The 17,832-nt window shown below is 41.8% G+C and overlaps 1 protein-coding gene across 1 annotated transcript; it reads right to left on the reverse strand.

Moving 5' to 3' along the window:
* Positions 1-9,893: 9,893 nt before the first annotated feature.
* LOC127572692 (interleukin-8-like) lies at positions 9,894-14,231 on the reverse strand. Its single transcript, XM_052020212.1, has 4 exons — positions 14,133-14,231; positions 12,955-13,090; positions 12,627-12,710; positions 9,894-10,889 (listed from the first exon to the last, which is right to left on the reverse strand). Coding segments are annotated over exons 1-4 (285 nt in total). The 5' UTR covers positions 14,197-14,231; the 3' UTR covers positions 9,894-10,888.
* Positions 14,232-17,832: the final 3,601 nt, after the last annotated feature.

Genomic DNA, 17,832 nt, shown 5'->3' on the forward strand with positions numbered 1-17,832 from the left:
CATTACTAAATCTGGCAACTGCCCTTGTTAGTTGAGAATGAATTGTAAACATCTCTTCTGTCCTTACATTTCATTTGCATGTTTAAATAGAGCTGAGTTTGTTCCTTTCAATTATATATCACTCTACTAAACAGCTTGGAGAAATAAAACTCAAAAGTCAAAATTTATTACTATGGTTTAGTTCTAGTTATACGTTCCTCCCTATCCTTGACCATTGTTCCATTTCTGTCTGAAAAGAGGTCACCTTCAGGTTAAATACCAGGTCAAATCAACTTCATCTCCCATTCGCAACTTTAAAAGAACTTCAAGCAAGTGTCAGGTTGTCTTTTGTCACTCTCCCTCAAGGATTCAGTGGTTTTTCTATTCCCCACTGTGAACAAACTTTGGAGATGTATCTTTTATAAAAGTCTAATGTTAACTTGGCAGGCAACCTCTCATCTTCTGGAAATTCCATGGTAGATTTTGCATTCAGTGATTAGTGAATGAATTTGAGTAGAAACTCATCTCAAACCTTTATCCTATTTCCCACCTTCCCATGCTTTCTGAAGTACATTGAGCATCTGCCCAGCAATGCCTTGATTTTTAAGTTGTTCGGGTGGAGTTTTCATAATTGACAATATTGAAAATTGCATCCAAATTGTCTCAGTTTTAAGTGAAAATTTACTGAGTTTCTAGCGAAGCTCATTTGGCTACCATGAGATACTAAATTTGTACAGGTGGGCAATTAAAATATAATTATTTTAAAGTATGCAGCAGTTTGATTAACGTAGCAGGAAAGTGATTGCAAAAAAACCATTCTTGATCATCGCCATTCCACCATCTGTGAGTAATCTGATTTTAAATCACTGGGGATAAAAAGAACCATTTGCTACTCATATGAGGGCACTGTAAGAAGTGTGTTAGGCAATGAAAAAGAAATTAACACTCCCGTTTTCAAAACATGCCTATTGGTGACCACATACTTGAAAGAACCAATTTAATTTGTGGCATCAAAGAAGGCGTGCAAATGAGTGTGATTAGCAGAAACTTTCAGTAATGATTGATTTATCCTGAGGGTTAGGCTAGTTTTGCGGATTGTCTGGCTTCTAGAGCAATGTTCTTTAATAAATAAAATAATCACAAAGATAGAACTAAATGTAATTTGCTGCCTGAAAATTCTGCAATCCTTTGAGGACTACGCTGATTTCAGAGCAATTGAACATAATTAGAGACACAAAAAATTCTGCAGATGCTGGAATCTGGAGCAATACACAAAAAAATGCTGGAGGAACTCAGCAGGTCAGGCAGCATCCATGTAGGGAAATAAACAGTCGACATTTCGGGCTGAGACCCTTCATCAGGATTAGAGTCTCTCAGATTTTTGTTCAAATCCCTTTGTTGCTGTAGTCTTCCTATCTGTGTAACCTCTGTAACAAAACAACTAACTCCTTCAAATCCAGCCTTTTGTGTATTCCTGATTTCTTCCACCACAATTATTTTAGCCAAATATCTATTTGCCTTGTGATTTTCTTTATAAACCATCCACCTCTCCACCTCTTCCTCCTCTTAAGAAGATTGAGATGTTCTTTAAAACTACTACTTTGAGCAACCTTTGGTGACCTGACCTAATAATTTCGTAATTGGCTGATAATGCTTCTGTGAAACGTCTTGTGGAGTTTACAAAGTTAAAATTAGTACTTAAGTACAAGGTTTTGTTGACAATGGCAAATGGTGTAGAATTATCAAAGCTGGTTTTATATTCTGTGTTGTAAACTGACCTTGTAAAAAAATTCTGAGCAAGAATATCTTGCTCTACATTGAGGTTACAGAGAACTGATGGAGGGGTGGGAAAGTAGGCAGAAAAAGGACGGGAAAAAATGCATGGTAGTTTTTGTAGACATACAATGCCTGAAATTAATAACCTGTCTTTCAGAAGCCAAGATCCAGCGTGAGTCAGAGAGAAGGTGAAAGCATTATTTCCAAGACTGTGAGAACAGGGTGTGAAAACTGGAAATAGGATCAATGTACAATGTAATTTGGCTGGTGCAAACCTCCTTACATGCTAATTCTCTCTTTGAATAATAAAAATTGAGTAAGAATGACAGTAGGAATTACAGAATACTGGTCACTCCAAGGGAAGCTTAAAGCCTTTACTGCGTATTCCTACTTCATTCTTATTGGTAATTTTAAGATTATGTTAAACCTGTGTGAAGTACTCTTTGCTGCTCTAGTCCTCCTTTCAACATTGTGTGTGACAAACTTTGTTCTAACATAAAAAAACAATTGAGAATCATGATAGTGAGACCCATCTCACAAGAAAGTGTTTGTGTTGATGCATGACAAGGCCATTGGTGTCATACATTTATAATTGACCCATGACAAACAGAGTACTGTGAAACAGCACCTTTAACTGGGGATAGAGGGAAGACCTGACACCATGGATTCACAGAGGAATATAACAGAATGTAGCCATCATGCCTTTGAAAGGCTTATCAATTAGTCTCACTCCCCTGCCATTTGGCCATCATTGGCATCTTTCTATTTATGAGAGAAGATGGATATGCAGCTTTCAAACTTTGTTGAGGCCCCACCATGTATTCCATTTCTGCAGATGACTGAATAGGGCAAATATGGAAAGATAGTGTCTGCCTTAAGCACCACAATTGGAAGTGTCATTGACCTATGATGTAGGGTGTTCTACAGTACTGTGGCCTTGCTTACAGTGCTGGTATCCACAATGGATTATCAGGGAGGTACTTCCTTCCCATAGACAATATCACCATTTACTTTTGTCATCAGCTGCAGTTCCCATTCATGTCCAATGCGTTCATATTCCTCCTACCTACCATCCTTAAAACAGGGCTCTGAGCACCCAACTGGTCTTTTATTTCAGGCCATCTCCCCACACAGTGTATCCTTGAATATGTGGCCACTTTTAATTCTGTGCACATCCTTGAGCAGCAAAAATGCTGTGATGCCTGGTACCTTCATTAGGATACTTCTTTCTTCCATGAAATACCAAGAATATGGCATCAAAGGTGGAATTTATTGAGTCTTTTATGTATGTGGTGCATCTTTCACTGCCATACAACAGCACACAGAGAATGCAGAATTTATAGGTCAGCACCTCAATTCTGAGGGTGAGCGTTTATTCTTCCATGCCCATTTTGTTCATTGGCCAAAGTTGGTCACCTTTCCAAAGCATGTATTGAGTTCTTTATCAAGGGAACTATTGTCTGTCACAATGGACCCAAGAGAGAAACAATTTTTGTCTGACTCCCGTGGAATGTTGTTAAGTTTAACTGTGGGCAGGGACACAACACCTTGATCCACAACTTCATTTTTCTTGATGCTGATTGTGAGGGAGAATGTATTGTTCTGCTCAGATCTCATCTCACTTATTGCTTTAGTTTGCAGTCAAATGAATTGAAAAGCTTCCAAAAAGGTGTTTAAAAAATCCTGCAGATGTTAGAGATCTGAAATAAAAACGGTAAATGCTGAGAATACTCAGAAAGTGAGGGCACATTTGTGGAGGGACAAACAGAATTAACATTTCAATTTTATGACCTTTCATCAGAACAGAGAAAAATTGGAAATCAAGCATGTTTTAAGTTAGAGGTATGGAGAGAGTAATGTGAATATCTGACAGGGTGGAAATCAAGGGAGACCAAGTCACACAAAAAGTGGTGACACTTGCTGAAGGTGTGTGGTGAAGGTTTGTTAATCACAACTGATCTTTCTGGAGGGGATGTAAATAAAAGGTGAATGAAAACAAAGAAAAAGAAAGAAATCATGGTGATGGGATGCTGAAATATTGAGATAGAATTGCTGCAGGGCAGGCAATCTGACATAAAACAGAGAATACTGGAAATACTTAAGCAGGTTAGGTGAGAAGAAACAAAATGTTACTGGCCAGTTCTGATACAAACTGGAAAGTCTGGCTTATCTTCCCACAGTTATCTGGAAAAAATGTTTAATTCAATGTTGCGTCCTAAAAGGTAAAATTTGCACTGTCAAAAGATGAGATGCTTTTCCTTGAGGTTATTTCACAGTTCATTGGTCCAATAGGGTTCAGTCTCCCTGGTCTCCACCCCATCACAGACATCCCATTTGATGTATGCAGGACTGGGTCTACTAAGTCCAGGTCTGATAATGACACAGAACTGGATGGAGGATGTCTTCAGTCACAAATCCACCATCTGATTGTTCAGATCTGGGAAGGGGAGGGTATCTGAGAGGACATGAAGAGGATGTGGTGATGCTTCAGGGTATAAGTGAAGGGGCGATGGAAGAAAATGTGAGGTCTTCTGTCTTGGTGGAAGAAATAGAAAATCGGAGTAGTTTTCAAATGGTGTTGGTGTTCAGAGAACTGAATTTTCCTGTATAGGAATTATTGAATGTCAACATGCAGGCACAGCAAGTCAACACTGCTGGAGGATTTAATTACAAAAGTAGACATGTATTGCTCCAAATATATTTGAACTATTATGTACAGGTCTGGTTCACCTGGATGAAAAAAAAGAAAAGCTTACAAAAGGTTCAGAGAGCTAGGTAATGTTAGAGATCTGGAAGAGTGTAAGACTAACAGGAAGGAGCTTAAGAAGGAAATTAGGAGAGCCAGAAGGGGACGTGAGAAGGCCTTGGCAGGCAGGATTGAGGAAAACCCCAAGGTGTTCTACAAGTATGTGAAGAGCAAGAGGATAAGATGCGAAAGGATAGGGCCTATCAAGTGCAGCAGTGGGAAAGTGTGTATGGATCCGGAAGAAATAGTGGAGGTACTTAATGAATACTTTATATCAGTATTCACTACTGAAAAAGATCTGGGGGATTGTAGTGAGGACTTGCAGCAGGCTGAGAAGCTTGAGCATGTGGATATTAGGAAAGAGGAGGTGCTGGAACTTTTGGAAAGCAACAAATTGGATAAGTCGCCGGGACCGGATGAGATGTACCCCAGGCTGCTGTGGGAGGCGAGGGAAGAGATTGCGGAGCCTCTGACGATGATCTTTGCATCATCGATGGAGATGGGGGAGGTCACAGAAGATTGGAGTGTTGCGGATGTTGTTCCCTTATTCAAGAAAAGGAGTAGAGATAGTCCAGGAAATTATAGACCAGTGAGTCTTACATCAGTGGTTGGTAAACTGATGGAGACGATCCTGAGAGGCAGGATTTATGAACATTTGGAGAGCTATAATATGGTTAGGAATAGTCAGCATGGCTTTGTCAAGGGTAGGTCCTGCCTTACGAGCCTGATTGAATTTTTTGAGGATGTGACTAAACACATTGATGAAGGAAGAGCAGTAGATGTAGTGTATATGGATTTCAGCAAGGCATTCGATAAGGTACCCCATGCAAGGCTTATTGAGAAAATAAGGAGGCATGGGATCCAAGGGGACATTGCAATGTGGATCTAGATCTGGCAGGCCCACAGAAGGCAAAGAGTGGTTGTTGAAGGGTCATATTCTGCATGGAGGTCGGTGACCAGTGGTGTACCTCAGGGATCCTTCCTGGGACCCTTACTCTTTGTGATTTTTATGAACGACCTGGATGAAGATGTGGAGGGATGGGTTAGTAAGTTTGCGGATGACACAAAGGTTGGATGTGTAGTGTCAGAGGTTACAGCGGGACACAGGATGCAAAGTTGGGCTGAGAAGTGGCAGATACAGTTCAACCCAGATAAGTGTGAAGTGGTTCATTTTAGTAGGTCAAATATGATGGCAGAGTACAATATAGTATTAATGGTAGAACTCTTGGTGGTGTGGAGGATCAGAGAGATCTTGGGGTCCGAGTCCATGGGACGCTCAAAGTGGCTGTACGGGTTGACTATGTGGTTAAGAAGGTATATAGTGTATTGTCCTTCATCAACTGGGGAATCAAATTTAGGAGCCGAGAGGTATTGTCACAGCTATATAGGTCCCTGGTCAGACCCCACTTGGACTATTGTGCTCAGTTCTGGTCGCCTCACTACAGGAAGGATATGGAGGCCATAGAGAGGGTGCAGAGGAGATTTACAAGGATGCTGCCTGGATTGCAGGGCATGCCTTATGAAAGCAGGTTGAGGGAACTTGGCCTTTTCTCCTTGGAGCAACAGAGGATGAGGGGGGACCCGATAGAGGTTTATAAGATGATGAGAGGCATTGATCGGGTAGATAGTCAAAGGCTTTTCCCCAGGGCTGAGATGGTTGCCACAAGAGGACACAGGTTTAAGGTGCTGGGGAGTAGGTATAGAGGAGATGTCAGGGGTAAGTTTTTTACTCAGAGAGTGGTGAGTGTATGGAATGGGCTGCCGGCAATGGTGGTGGAAGCGGATACGATAGGGTCTTTTAAGAAACTTCTGGATAGGTACATGGAGCTGAGAAAAATAGAGGGCTATAGGTAAGCCTAATAATTTCTAAGGTAGGGACATGCTCAGCATAGCTTTGTGGGCCGAAGGGCCTGAATTGTGCTTTAGGTTTTCTATGTTTCTATGTTTCTATGATTCCTGAGTTGGTGGGGGGAGGGTGTTAAGGAGAGAAAGTATGCAGACTGAGTTTAGTAGAATAAGAGAAAATCTCATTGACATGCACAGAATTTTTACCAGGCTTGGCAGGGAAGGTGCAGAGATGATGTTTTGCCTGAGCGGAGTGTGCAGAACCAGGTTTCTCAGTCTCAAAATAAGGAGTCATTCAGGATTGAAGAGGACATTTTTCAATCAGTAGATGGTGAATCTTAGGAATTCTCTACCCAAAAGAGCTGTGGAGGTTCAATCACTGTATATATTCAAGGAAGAGAGCAATAGGTTCTTGGATAATAAGGGAAATGAGAGTTAGTGAAGGGAAGTGGCACTGAGGTAAAAGTCCAGCCACGATCTTTCTCAGTGGCCTACTCCAGCTTCTATTTCATATGAGAACGTGCAAGCAAGTTTTACAAGGTTGAAAGCAGAGCTGGGAGGCCTGAACAACAGGAAAGTCTGAATGATATGTTACCCACTTCTCTGGAACTGATTGAGGCCCTTTAAAGTTTATGAAAGGATTCATGGGGTGGATGTGGAGAACATGTTTCTCCTTGTGCATCTGACCAAAACTAGGAGCTGCAAATACAAGAATGACTAATAAATCCACAAAGGAAATTGAAGAGGAGCCCCTGAAGAGTAATTAAAATATGAAAATCTCTGTGACAAGGAATGGTTGGTACAATGTGAATAGATGCATTTAATGAAGACACACATAAACAAATGAGGGAGAAAGGCAAAAAAATCGGTGTTGATAGAGTGGATGAAAAATGATGATGGGAGACAGTTGGTCCAAATAGCTACTTCCTTCTTGCACATGTTCTGTAATTCCATGTCAGTTTTGACCTATCTGTAGTCTTTGACATGGACAAGCAGTACATCCTCCTCCAAGATGTCTCCCATGTTGTCTGATTGCCATCATTCAGTCACATTGTTGATTTAAGTAAGAAAGCTGCAATCACTACAATGGGGTTATACCATCGGCCTCCCAATAGCAGCAGGATACAGAGGAACAGAAATGTAGGCAGATCATGGAAAGATGTAAAAGCAAAGGGGTTGTTGTAGTGGGTGATTTTAATTTCCCCAATATTGACTGGGGCTCCTTTAGTACCAGTGGATTAGTTGGGGGCAGAATTTATTCGGTGCATCTAGGATGTAGATAGTTCAACCTGGGAAGGGGACATACTACACCTTGTTTTGGGAAATGAACCTGGCCAGGTGATTGGAGTTTCACTAGGACAGTGATCATAGTTTTTCAGTTAGTTATGGATAAGGATAAGACTGGAACTTGGGGGGAGCGGGGTGGGGGGTGGTGTGGGGTGAGAGTGCTAAATTGGGGGAAGGCTAATTGGAGTGACATTGGGCAGGAAATGGGGAAAGTAGATTGGGAGTGACTGTTATTGGGTAAGTCCTCATCTGATATTTGGGAGTTGTTTAAAGGCTATCTGGTCAGAAACCGGGACCGCCATATTCCTGTGAGGAAGAAAGACAAAGACGGCAAGTTTCAGGAACCTTGGATGATAAGTTATATTATAAATACAGTTTAAAAAAGAAAAAAAGAAGCATGTGTAAGACTTAGGAAGCTGAAATTGGATAGGGCCCATAATGAATATAAAGTAAGAAGCAAAGAACTTAAGTAGTTCTAACTGGAGATCTGTAATCAGTGGTGTTCTGCAGGGATCAGTGCTATGTCCTCTGTTGTTTGATATATATCAAATATATATATATATATATATATATATATATATATATATATATATATATATATATATCAAACAAATGTATATATATATACATATATAAACATATAAACTTTGGACAAAAATGTAGATGGGCTGATTAATAACTGCAGATGGCACAAACATTGGCAGAGTCATGGATAGTGAAGAAGGTTGTCAAAGGATACAGAAGGGTCAGTTGGAAATATGGGTGGAGAATGGAGATGCAGATGGAGTTTAATCCAGACAAGTGTGAAATGCTGCACTTTGGGAGGTCAAATATAAGAGGTAAATGTACCATAAATGGCAGGACACTTGGGAGCATTGATGTACAGAGGGATCTTGGAGTACGAGTATAAAACTTTGGTTAGGCCACATTTGGAATATTGTGTGCAGTTCTGGTTGTCACATTACAGGAAGGATGTAGAGGTTTTTGAGAGGGTGCAGAAGAGGTTCACCAGGATGTTGCCTGGATTAGAAAGTATTAGCTACAAAGAGAGGTTGGACCAACTTGGATTGTTTTCTCTGGAGCATTGGAAGCTGAAGGACAACCTGACAGAAGTATATAAAATTAGGAGAGGTAGATAATCAGAGTCTTTTTCCCAAAGGCATAGCTTTAAGGTGAGGGGGAAAAGTTTAAAGGAAATTTACGAGGCAGGTTTTTTTTACACCAAGAGCGTTAGTTGCCTTCAGTGTGCTGCCAACGCAAGTGGTGGAAGCAGATACACCACCAACGATGAAGAGGAATTTAAACATTGAACAGGCAGGGAATGGAGGGATGTTGACCATATGTCAGCAGAAGGGGTTCTTTTAATTTAGCATCATGGTTGGCACAGATATCGTGGACTGAATGGCCTGTGCTGTGCTGTTCTATGTTCTATTAATCATCAATAAATGCTTTTTCCTTCACGCTTTTACCCCGTTGCCTCAGGTAATTCCCAGCAGCATGTTCCTGGTCCCCTTCCTGTTTCTTATTTACATCCTGTTCTTTGAAACAGCATCTGAAAGCAGAATGTCAAATTTCACACCTTCGCTGATGCAACTGGCATATGAAGTCACAAAGTTTCTTCTCATTTCTCACTCTCATCTCCTAGCAAGGCATTCTCAATGTTGATTGAGTTTGGAAACCTAAGTGGAACTCACAAGGGGTCACAAAGGAGAGCTCTTGTGAGTTCCACTTGGTGCATACTCTGGCAGCAAAGCTTTGCGATTGAGAGTGAAGAAGGGACTTAGGTTTATGTAAGGCTTTGTACATTTAATGCCCTCACGTTGCTCCATAAACACCTACCTACCCGTGTTGGGTGAACTTGCCCTGCTAATTGTTAAAGCTGTGGCAGACCACCGTCCTAAAGCTTTGCTGCACTATTGTGTTGCAGAGGACTCTCTTGTGACTTCAACATATTATGTAGTCGTGGCATGGTGGGCAGGTGATCTCCAGCATGTATCTTTATTAGAATCTATCTTTGTTTCATTTATTCAATCGTATTGCAGAATGAATTCCAATGAAAAGTCTCATTACATGAAAAAGTGGGTCAAGGTATCAGTATCACTAAGTAAGCTCCTCTTTGATGTGTCAGTGTGCACGTATGTTGTATTAGCGTCACTGTTAGGGATTCTTGATAAGAGGCAGACATTACAAATAGGAAAGGTGGCAAAAGGAAGTAATAAGCCCGTGATATTTTATTTTCTCATAATTTAAAGTGAGTACAATCATCATAATACATGGCATTAAATAATTAAAAGCGCAAATGACCATGGATTATACAAAGGTAAATAATAAATAAATACACATGGAGCTAAATATTTTAAAGTATACTTAAGTAACATAAAATAAATGAGTACATTTCTGTTGCTGCTGAATGTGACTCAAGTGTTGTTGAGTGGATCATTCAGAGTGAGTACTTGCTAACGTAGTAACAGCTCATTGTACCTTCATTGACTTAAACAGCAAAAGCAAAATAGTGTCAAACACCTCTGTGCAAAATTGTTGAAATATTTGTTGAAATAATCATAATTTCACTTTGCTTTTTCTTTGCTAAGCAGTAAACTAGTGGCAAATTACAAGTGTGATTATGGGGAATAGTTCAAACACGATAATAAAATTTAGTCTGGGCAGATATTCTGAGCCCTTGTTATGCAAATATCTTTTATCGCATTACCTCATCGCATGCACTGTTGAAGCAATTCGAGACAGTTTGATTGACTATCCCATGTTTTTCTTTTCTTTTTTTGAAAACTGAGATGCAAAGTTCAATAGCAAAATGTATTTGAAGCACACATGAATATTTTTGAACATGTTGCAAATGAAAGTAATGGCAGGCTGATCTGCAATTGTGCAAGACAAACCTGTAACCCCTCTCACCAGCTCACTCCACACTACTAAACCCAGGAACTACAAATAGTCAAGGATCCTGGGGGATTTGAGTTGGGGGCTGATGGAATTCAGGTTGTTTGACAGGCTGGCAAAACACGAGAACCATTTCCCTGAGCCCCAACCATTACACCTCAGATGCAAATAAATCACATGCAGTGCTTGGCCATTCAAAACAAGAAATTAAATACTTGGTTCTTTTCCAAGAATTTCTAGCACCATTCTCTGAGATGAATTTCCATCAGCCTGGTATAATTGATGGCAGTAAAGGTAAACGTGGTGAACAAGTTCAGAATGGCTGTGTTTGTCGATGTTTTCTCAGTGATCTTCGTTTCTATAAAAAGAAAAGAATTTGTTAGTAACTCTGAAATACTGACTTCAAGTGTAAGGATGGTAAAAATGTAAGCATCCTATGGAGACACAGTGACAGAGTTTCCCTGGTCCTTACCTTTCACCCTATGAGCTTCTGCATCTAGCATATCATCCTTCATCATTTCCACCAGCTGCAATGAGGTCCCACCACCAACCAGATCTTCTCCTACCCATCCCTTTCCACCTTCCGCAGGGACCACTCCCTCCGTGATTTCATGGTTCGCTCATCCCTCCACACCCATTCCTCCCTTACCCCTGCACTTTCCCTTGCCCTTGCAGTAGATGTAACACTTGTCCTTACATCTCCTCCCTCACCACCATCCAGGGACCTAAACAGTCCTTCCAGGTAAAGTAAAGGTTCACATACATCTCCTCCAACCATGTCTACTGCACTCGGTGCTCCCGATATGGTCTCCTCTACATTGGCAAGACCAAGTGCAGACTCAGTGACTGTTTCACAGAACACCTACACTCAGTCTGCAAAGGCCATCCCCAGCTCCCAGCTGCAGACCATTTCATCTCCCCTTCCCATACCCACACTGACCTGTCCATCCTTGGCCTTCTCTATATTGCCAGGATGAAGCCCAACGCAAACTGGAGCAGGACCTTATATCCCACCTGAGTAGTCTACAACCCAATGGCATGAATATTGTTTTCCAATTTTAGGTAAACCAGCCCCTTTTCTTTCTTTTCTACCTTTTCCCCTCTTCTCCCCCTCCCCTCCTTTCCCCCTCTCCCTCTCCTTCTGATCCTCGACTGATCCCATCCCATTTTTGTCCCCTTTCCCACCCTCCCCCAGCCCCCTTCACCCTCCTTCCCAGGGCACCAATGCTCAAGACAAGAGGGCATGGCTTTAAGGTTATGGGTGGGAGGTTCAGGGGAGATGTCAGGGGGAGGTTTTTCACCCAGAGAGTGGTTGGTGCATGGAGTGCACTGCCTGGGGTGGTGGTGGAGGCAGATACATTGGACAGGTTCAAGAGTTTGTTGGATAGGCACATGGAGGAATGTGGGATAGAGGGATATGCGGGAGGAAAGGGTTAGATAGCATGAGGGTGGTTTGATGGACAGCACAACATGGTGGGCCGAAGGGCCTGTTTTGTGCTGTATGGTTCTATGGTTCATCCCTTTCCCCCTCCTGTCACCATCCACCCACTTCACACACGTTTCCCCCACTCCCACCGCCCCCCCCCCAAATCTGGTTCCAACTGCCATTCACCTCTCCCCTAATAGTTCCCATTCTCACCTCCTGTACTCATCCAAATCCAGCACTGGTGGTGCTTTGTGTTCCTGCTTATCTCCCTCCAGCAGCTGTCTCCCATCTTCACCCTCCCCTCCCCCCACCTTGCTCCATCTGCTGCGTTTTGTTTTTCCTCTCTCTTTGTCTGCCTCCATCTGTCACTCACCTGCCACAATCTTCCAACTCCACCCCCACTCACCTCCCCTACCTGGCACCACCTGCCTGTCATCTCACACCCTTCCTCAGTCCACCAATCGCCTCAGAATCCCTACTCGCCGTTTCCCTTCCCCTCTATGCTGGCCATCTCGCCTCTCCACTCTCAGTCCTGATGCAGGGATTGGACCCAAAACATCATCAATTTCTTTCCTCCCACAGATACTGGATGACCCGCTGAGTTCCTCCAGCACCTTGTTTATTGCTAAATATCCTATGCATCTTGTAAAAAAAAGAACAGATTTTTACCATTGTGTAATCTTGTTCAGCATCTTCTTCACCCAGTTTGAGTCTGGATTCAAACATGTTTTTATTCCATTCTTAAGAGTAGCACTGAAATAAATAGATCAAGTTAGTTTGTGCTCATGGTTTCTGCAGACTGAAAATTACACAGCAAATTTAATTGAAAATCTATTTTCTTTCTCCCCACAAAAGTTCTGAAATCAGTAGTATTGTGTCAGTCCATTGTATCTTATTTCATGCAGTGCATTGGCCAAGTGTCTGTTAATGTCCAAACTCAGAATCAAATCTTCATTCTAACATTTAAGAAAGCATTAATTCTGATAAAGTTACTCACATGATTTCAGTTTTGTGGCAATGTGATCCATGTGGTATGATTTCCAAGTTCTTCATGTGCTTTGGAGAAATAAAGGCAGATGCTGTTCCAATGCATTTGCAACGCAGATCGATTTTCACATTTCCAACGGCTCGAGCTGCACGAACACAAGTTTGAAATGTTAGGATCTAAGTTCATGTTTCTCAAAAGTTTATGCTATTGTTTCCTTTATTGAAGCACTCTAGTCAATATTAATAACTAGTTGATCAGCAGTAATATGCTGAAGAGATAAGAGAGATCCTGACCTTGATCTTTCTGAATGGCAGACTATGTTTGAGAGGCCAGGCTCCTGTTGCAGCATCAAAACAGAGATGCCAATTTCTATACCTGCTGGAGCTTGCAGCACACAGATGCTAATACTAACACAGATCTTAGATTTTTTTAATGCAGATTTTTTCACTAATGAAGGAGCACCACTGAGCACAACCCTTTCCAAATCTTTAGACCACAGAATTGAAACAGGGCATACAGCAAGGAACATTATCTGCAAAAATATAAGGACAGAGTAGCCAAAACTATGGGAGGAGGTGCTTGTAAATAGTATGTGGCTCTTGGTCACAGGTTAGTCATACCTGATTGGAAAGCTTAGAATATAATAATCATTTAAAATTAACATTATTTTGTTATAAAGTGCCATTGGTTTTTACAGAAGGTTTATTGTAGAATTTTTCTATACTTCTACACAAAGAAAAATGTATTAGAACATTCATCTCTTTGCTCTGATTTGCCCATGGCTTAAAGTCATTAAGGTTCTCCAAATTTAACAATCTTGCTTCATGTAATATCAATGTCCATGTACGTGCTATCTGTCTATTTGTACCAGAGAAGCTGCCCAATCACAAATGAAAGGACTGCAATAAACAACACTGATATGAAATTCATTAAAATTCAAGAGAGCTTTTTCTCAGCTAATGACTATCCAGTTTTCAGGGAGACCTAAATTCTGTACTTTACACCACACTATTGTAAAGGACAGTGTGTGCAGATAATTCTGATTGATATTCTGAACTCTGATAGAGAGTAATACTAACACAATGAGATATCCCTAATATTACATCAGAAAGATTTCCACTGACAAGCTTTGCTGCTCAGTAAGTGAACAAAATGATCATAACACATGACGAGCACAATTCTCTTACCATCTGTCAAAAGACCAGAAAGCACCAGGACGGTTACGATGATGAAGATGTATCTGCAGGTCATTATTCTCTTTTAGGTCTTAATTATTTCAATTCAAGGATGGCTCTGCTCCTTCACTACAAAGTCACTGTATTTATAGGCTGGATATGAACTAATTTAGTAATCTAGGAATTTCCACATATTGGCAACTCTCCAAAGGGGATGGTACAATGATAGCTGAAGACTTCTGATTTGCTCCCAACCAAAAGTAAAGTTTATGATTGACTTCTGATTACTTTAATCCTCCTGTTAGAGCAAGCATTTCATTCAGGTTGACCAATAAAAGAAAATAAACAAAAGGTCACAAAACCACAAGGCTAGAACTAAGATAGAAGCTTGTGCATTGTTCGAGAATATTGCTTAATATACTGTCAATGCTGAAAGTGAGGGTTTAAATTAAAAAGGTGCAAAACAAACATGGCTTCTGTCCAGCTGTCATTGCATTGATCCCAAATGTAATCTTACCTGTTTTGTAACATCTGTCATCAAGAATTATAGTTGTGTCACAAGAATTAATTAGTCACTTCACTCACATGTCTACACAAGTTGATTTCCTGTAACTTTGTTCATGGCGAGTTAGTGAGTATAATGGCTAAAGTGTTTAAGGAAGCTTGATGCTGAGTGTAGTAACCCAGACGGTACTAGAGTAATGTGCATCCAAGCACAGTGACTTCAAAAAGTAAGTGAAACTCAAAAGAAAATCTACAGATGATGTAAAATTAAAACAATAACAGAAACTGCCAAAATACTCAGCAGGTCAGGCTGCATCTGTGGGAGAAGAAACAGAATTAATGTTTCAGGTCAGAGATTAAGTTCTGACAAAGGGTCTCCAATCTGAAACATTGACTCTGTTTCTCTTGAGAATTTCAGCATTTTCTGTTTCTGTGATTTCAATCTCTTTTCTTTCAGCTTGTATTTTGCTCGATGGATTGCTGGACGTTGACACCAGCTAACTGCCCTGCTGGTCAACAACACTAATCTGTTTCATGCAGAGACCTAGGGTGTTAATTGAATGCTATCTTCCTATGAATATGATTTACGTCAGCTGTTGCATGTCTAGTCTGTGGGACATTCCTCCCAATTTTGACAAGTGTCCGGATGTCTGCAAGGAGGATTTTCTGGGATTAACTGCATGTTAATTGTCACCATGACTCTTATTCGCATTTTGTTCCAGATTTACTTAATTTGCATTTTGTTCCAGATTTACTTAATCAAATTTAAGGTACCTAATTATCATGGTAGAATTTGAACCCTCAGTGTATCCCTCACCAGCTTGACTGAAAGGTCAAGGAACCAATCATGACATAAAATTGAAGAGCATGCCAGAAGCAAGGAGAGGTATATCTAAGTAAGAGCTGCTAACCTAGTGAAACTACAACACAGGACCCCTTGCCAGATAAAATTCCAAGGCAGAACACTATGGACAGAGCCAACTGGGCTCATAACCAGTTGAATAATCCTATCATACCCGGACATGAATGGTGTTGGTCAATGTAACAACTAACAGGAGGATGATGATGATCCATGAATATTCCAACTCTCAGGATGAAGAGCTGGCAATTCCTTTCAGCCAGAAGAATCATGTGACTTTCTTCCATAACTTTATGTTCTTTGGTATGCACAACCTCATCTTCACCATGGACATCCAGTCCCTATATACCTCCATTCCCCATCATGACGGCCTCACTACCCTCCACTTCTTTCTCGACCAGATACAGAACCAGTCCCCATCCACTAACACTCTCCTCCGCCTGGCTGAACTTATCGTCACCCCGAATAACTTTTCTTTCGATTCCTCTCACTTTCTATGGACCAAGGGTGTAGCCATGGGCACTCGCATGGGCCCCAGCCGTGCCTGCCTCTTCGTTGGCTACATTGAACAGTCTCTGTTCCAAGCCTCCTCCAGCCCCATTCCTCAACACTTTCTCTGCTATATCGACGACTGTATCGGTGTCACCTCTTGCACCCGTGTGAAACTCGACAGTTTCATAAATTTCACCACTAATTTTCACCCGGCTCTCCAATTCACTTGCACTATCTCTGATACCTCTCTCTCCTTTCTCAACCTCTCCATCTCAATCTCAGGGGATTCTTGATCCACTGACATCTTCTACAAACCCACTGACGCCCACAGCTACCTTGATTACAGCTCCTCCTACCCTGTCTCTTGCAAGGACACTATCCCTTTCTCTCAATTTCTTGGCCTCTGCTGCATCTGCTCCCATGGTGAGGCTTTCCACTCCAGGACATCCAAGATGTCCAACTTCTTTACTAACTGTAGCTTCTTCCCTACTGTGGTCAAGAGAGCTCACACCCGTATCTCTGCCATTACCCGCACCTCTGCTCTTACCCCCACCCCTCCCAGACCCAACAGGGATAGGCTCCCCCTTCTCCTCACATTTCATCCTACCAGCTTACGTAAAAACACATCATTCTCCACCATTTCCGCCCTCTCCAACGGGACCCCACTACCAAGTATATCTTCCCCTCTCCACCCCTTTTAGCCTTTTGTAGGGACCGGTCTCTCCACAACTCACTCCTCCTTCCCCACCCATCCCGCTCCCACCCTGGACTCTCCACTGCTCCCGCCATAGGTGCAACACCTGCCCCTACACCACCTCCATCACCTCCATCCAGGGACCCAAACAGTCCTTTCAGGTGAGACAGAGATTTACCTGCACCTCCCCTAATATCATCTACTGCATTCGGTGCTCCAAGTGTGGCCTCCTCTATCCTTCATTTTTCTAGGATCACGTGAATTATTCACCTTAGTCTCATTAATAGTTTGCTGCCATCACATATTTAAATTCACTTAGCACGATATCGAAACATGGCTGAGAGCACTGAACATGGCAAACACTATGGGCTTTGACAACATCTTGGCTACAATGCTTAAAATATCTGGTTCAGCACCAGGTCTCACTTCTAGCCAAGTTGTCCCACTGTAGCTATAGCACACAGCATCTATACGAAGATATGAAAAATCATCTAGTTATGTCCAGGATAAATCCAATCATTAGCGAACTCCCAACAAAACAATACAAGTGGTTGTAGCAGGCCTATCAAGTGGCACCTAAACAGAGCTTACAAAGGTAATTTGGTTTCAGTTCCTCACCTCAGAGCTTCACCCAAGCATGGAAACAGACCCTTCCTCCCACTGAGTTTGCACTGACCATCAAGCACCCACGTACACCAATGCTACACTGATTCCATTTTATTCTTCCCACATTCCCATCAACCCACTCACCTACACCCCAGTGGTAATTTACAGAGGCCAATTAACTTACAAACGTTGGAATGGGGGATGAAACCAGAGAACCTAGAGGAAACCATAAATAGATAGATCTCTTTATTAGTCACATGTACATCGAAACACACAGTGAAATGCATCTTTTGCATACAGTGTTCTGTGGGGCAGCCCACAAGTGTCGACACCAACATAACATGGCCACAACTTCCTAACCCATACGTCTTTGGAATGTGGGAGGAAACTGGAGCACCCGGAGGAAACCCATGAAGACACGGGGAGAACGTACAAACTCCTTACAGACAGTGGCCAGAATTGAACCCGGTTCACTGGTGCTGTAATAGCGTTACGCTAACCGCTACACTACCATGCCTACCCCATGCAGTGACAGGTAGAATGTAGACTCCTTACAG

This window comes from Pristis pectinata, chromosome 7 (genome assembly GCF_009764475.1).
Source record: "Pristis pectinata isolate sPriPec2 chromosome 7, sPriPec2.1.pri, whole genome shotgun sequence".
Classification (NCBI taxonomy): Eukaryota; Metazoa; Chordata; class Chondrichthyes; order Rhinopristiformes; family Pristidae; genus Pristis; species Pristis pectinata.

Bases quoted from the DNA above. Each gene is read 5' to 3' on its own strand.
- LOC127572692 (XM_052020212.1), bottom strand. From the start codon at position 14,196: ATGACCTGCAGATACATCTTCATCATCGTAACCGTCCTGGTGCTTTCT. The intron at 13,091-14,132 runs GTAAGAGAATTG...GTGTTCGTGCAG, and splicing joins TTCTGGTCTTTTGACAGATG to CTCGAGCCGTTGGAAATGTG. The intron at 12,711-12,954 runs GTGAGTAACTTT...TATTTATTTCAG, and splicing joins TGCCACAAAACTGAAATCAT to TGCTACTCTTAAGAATGGAA.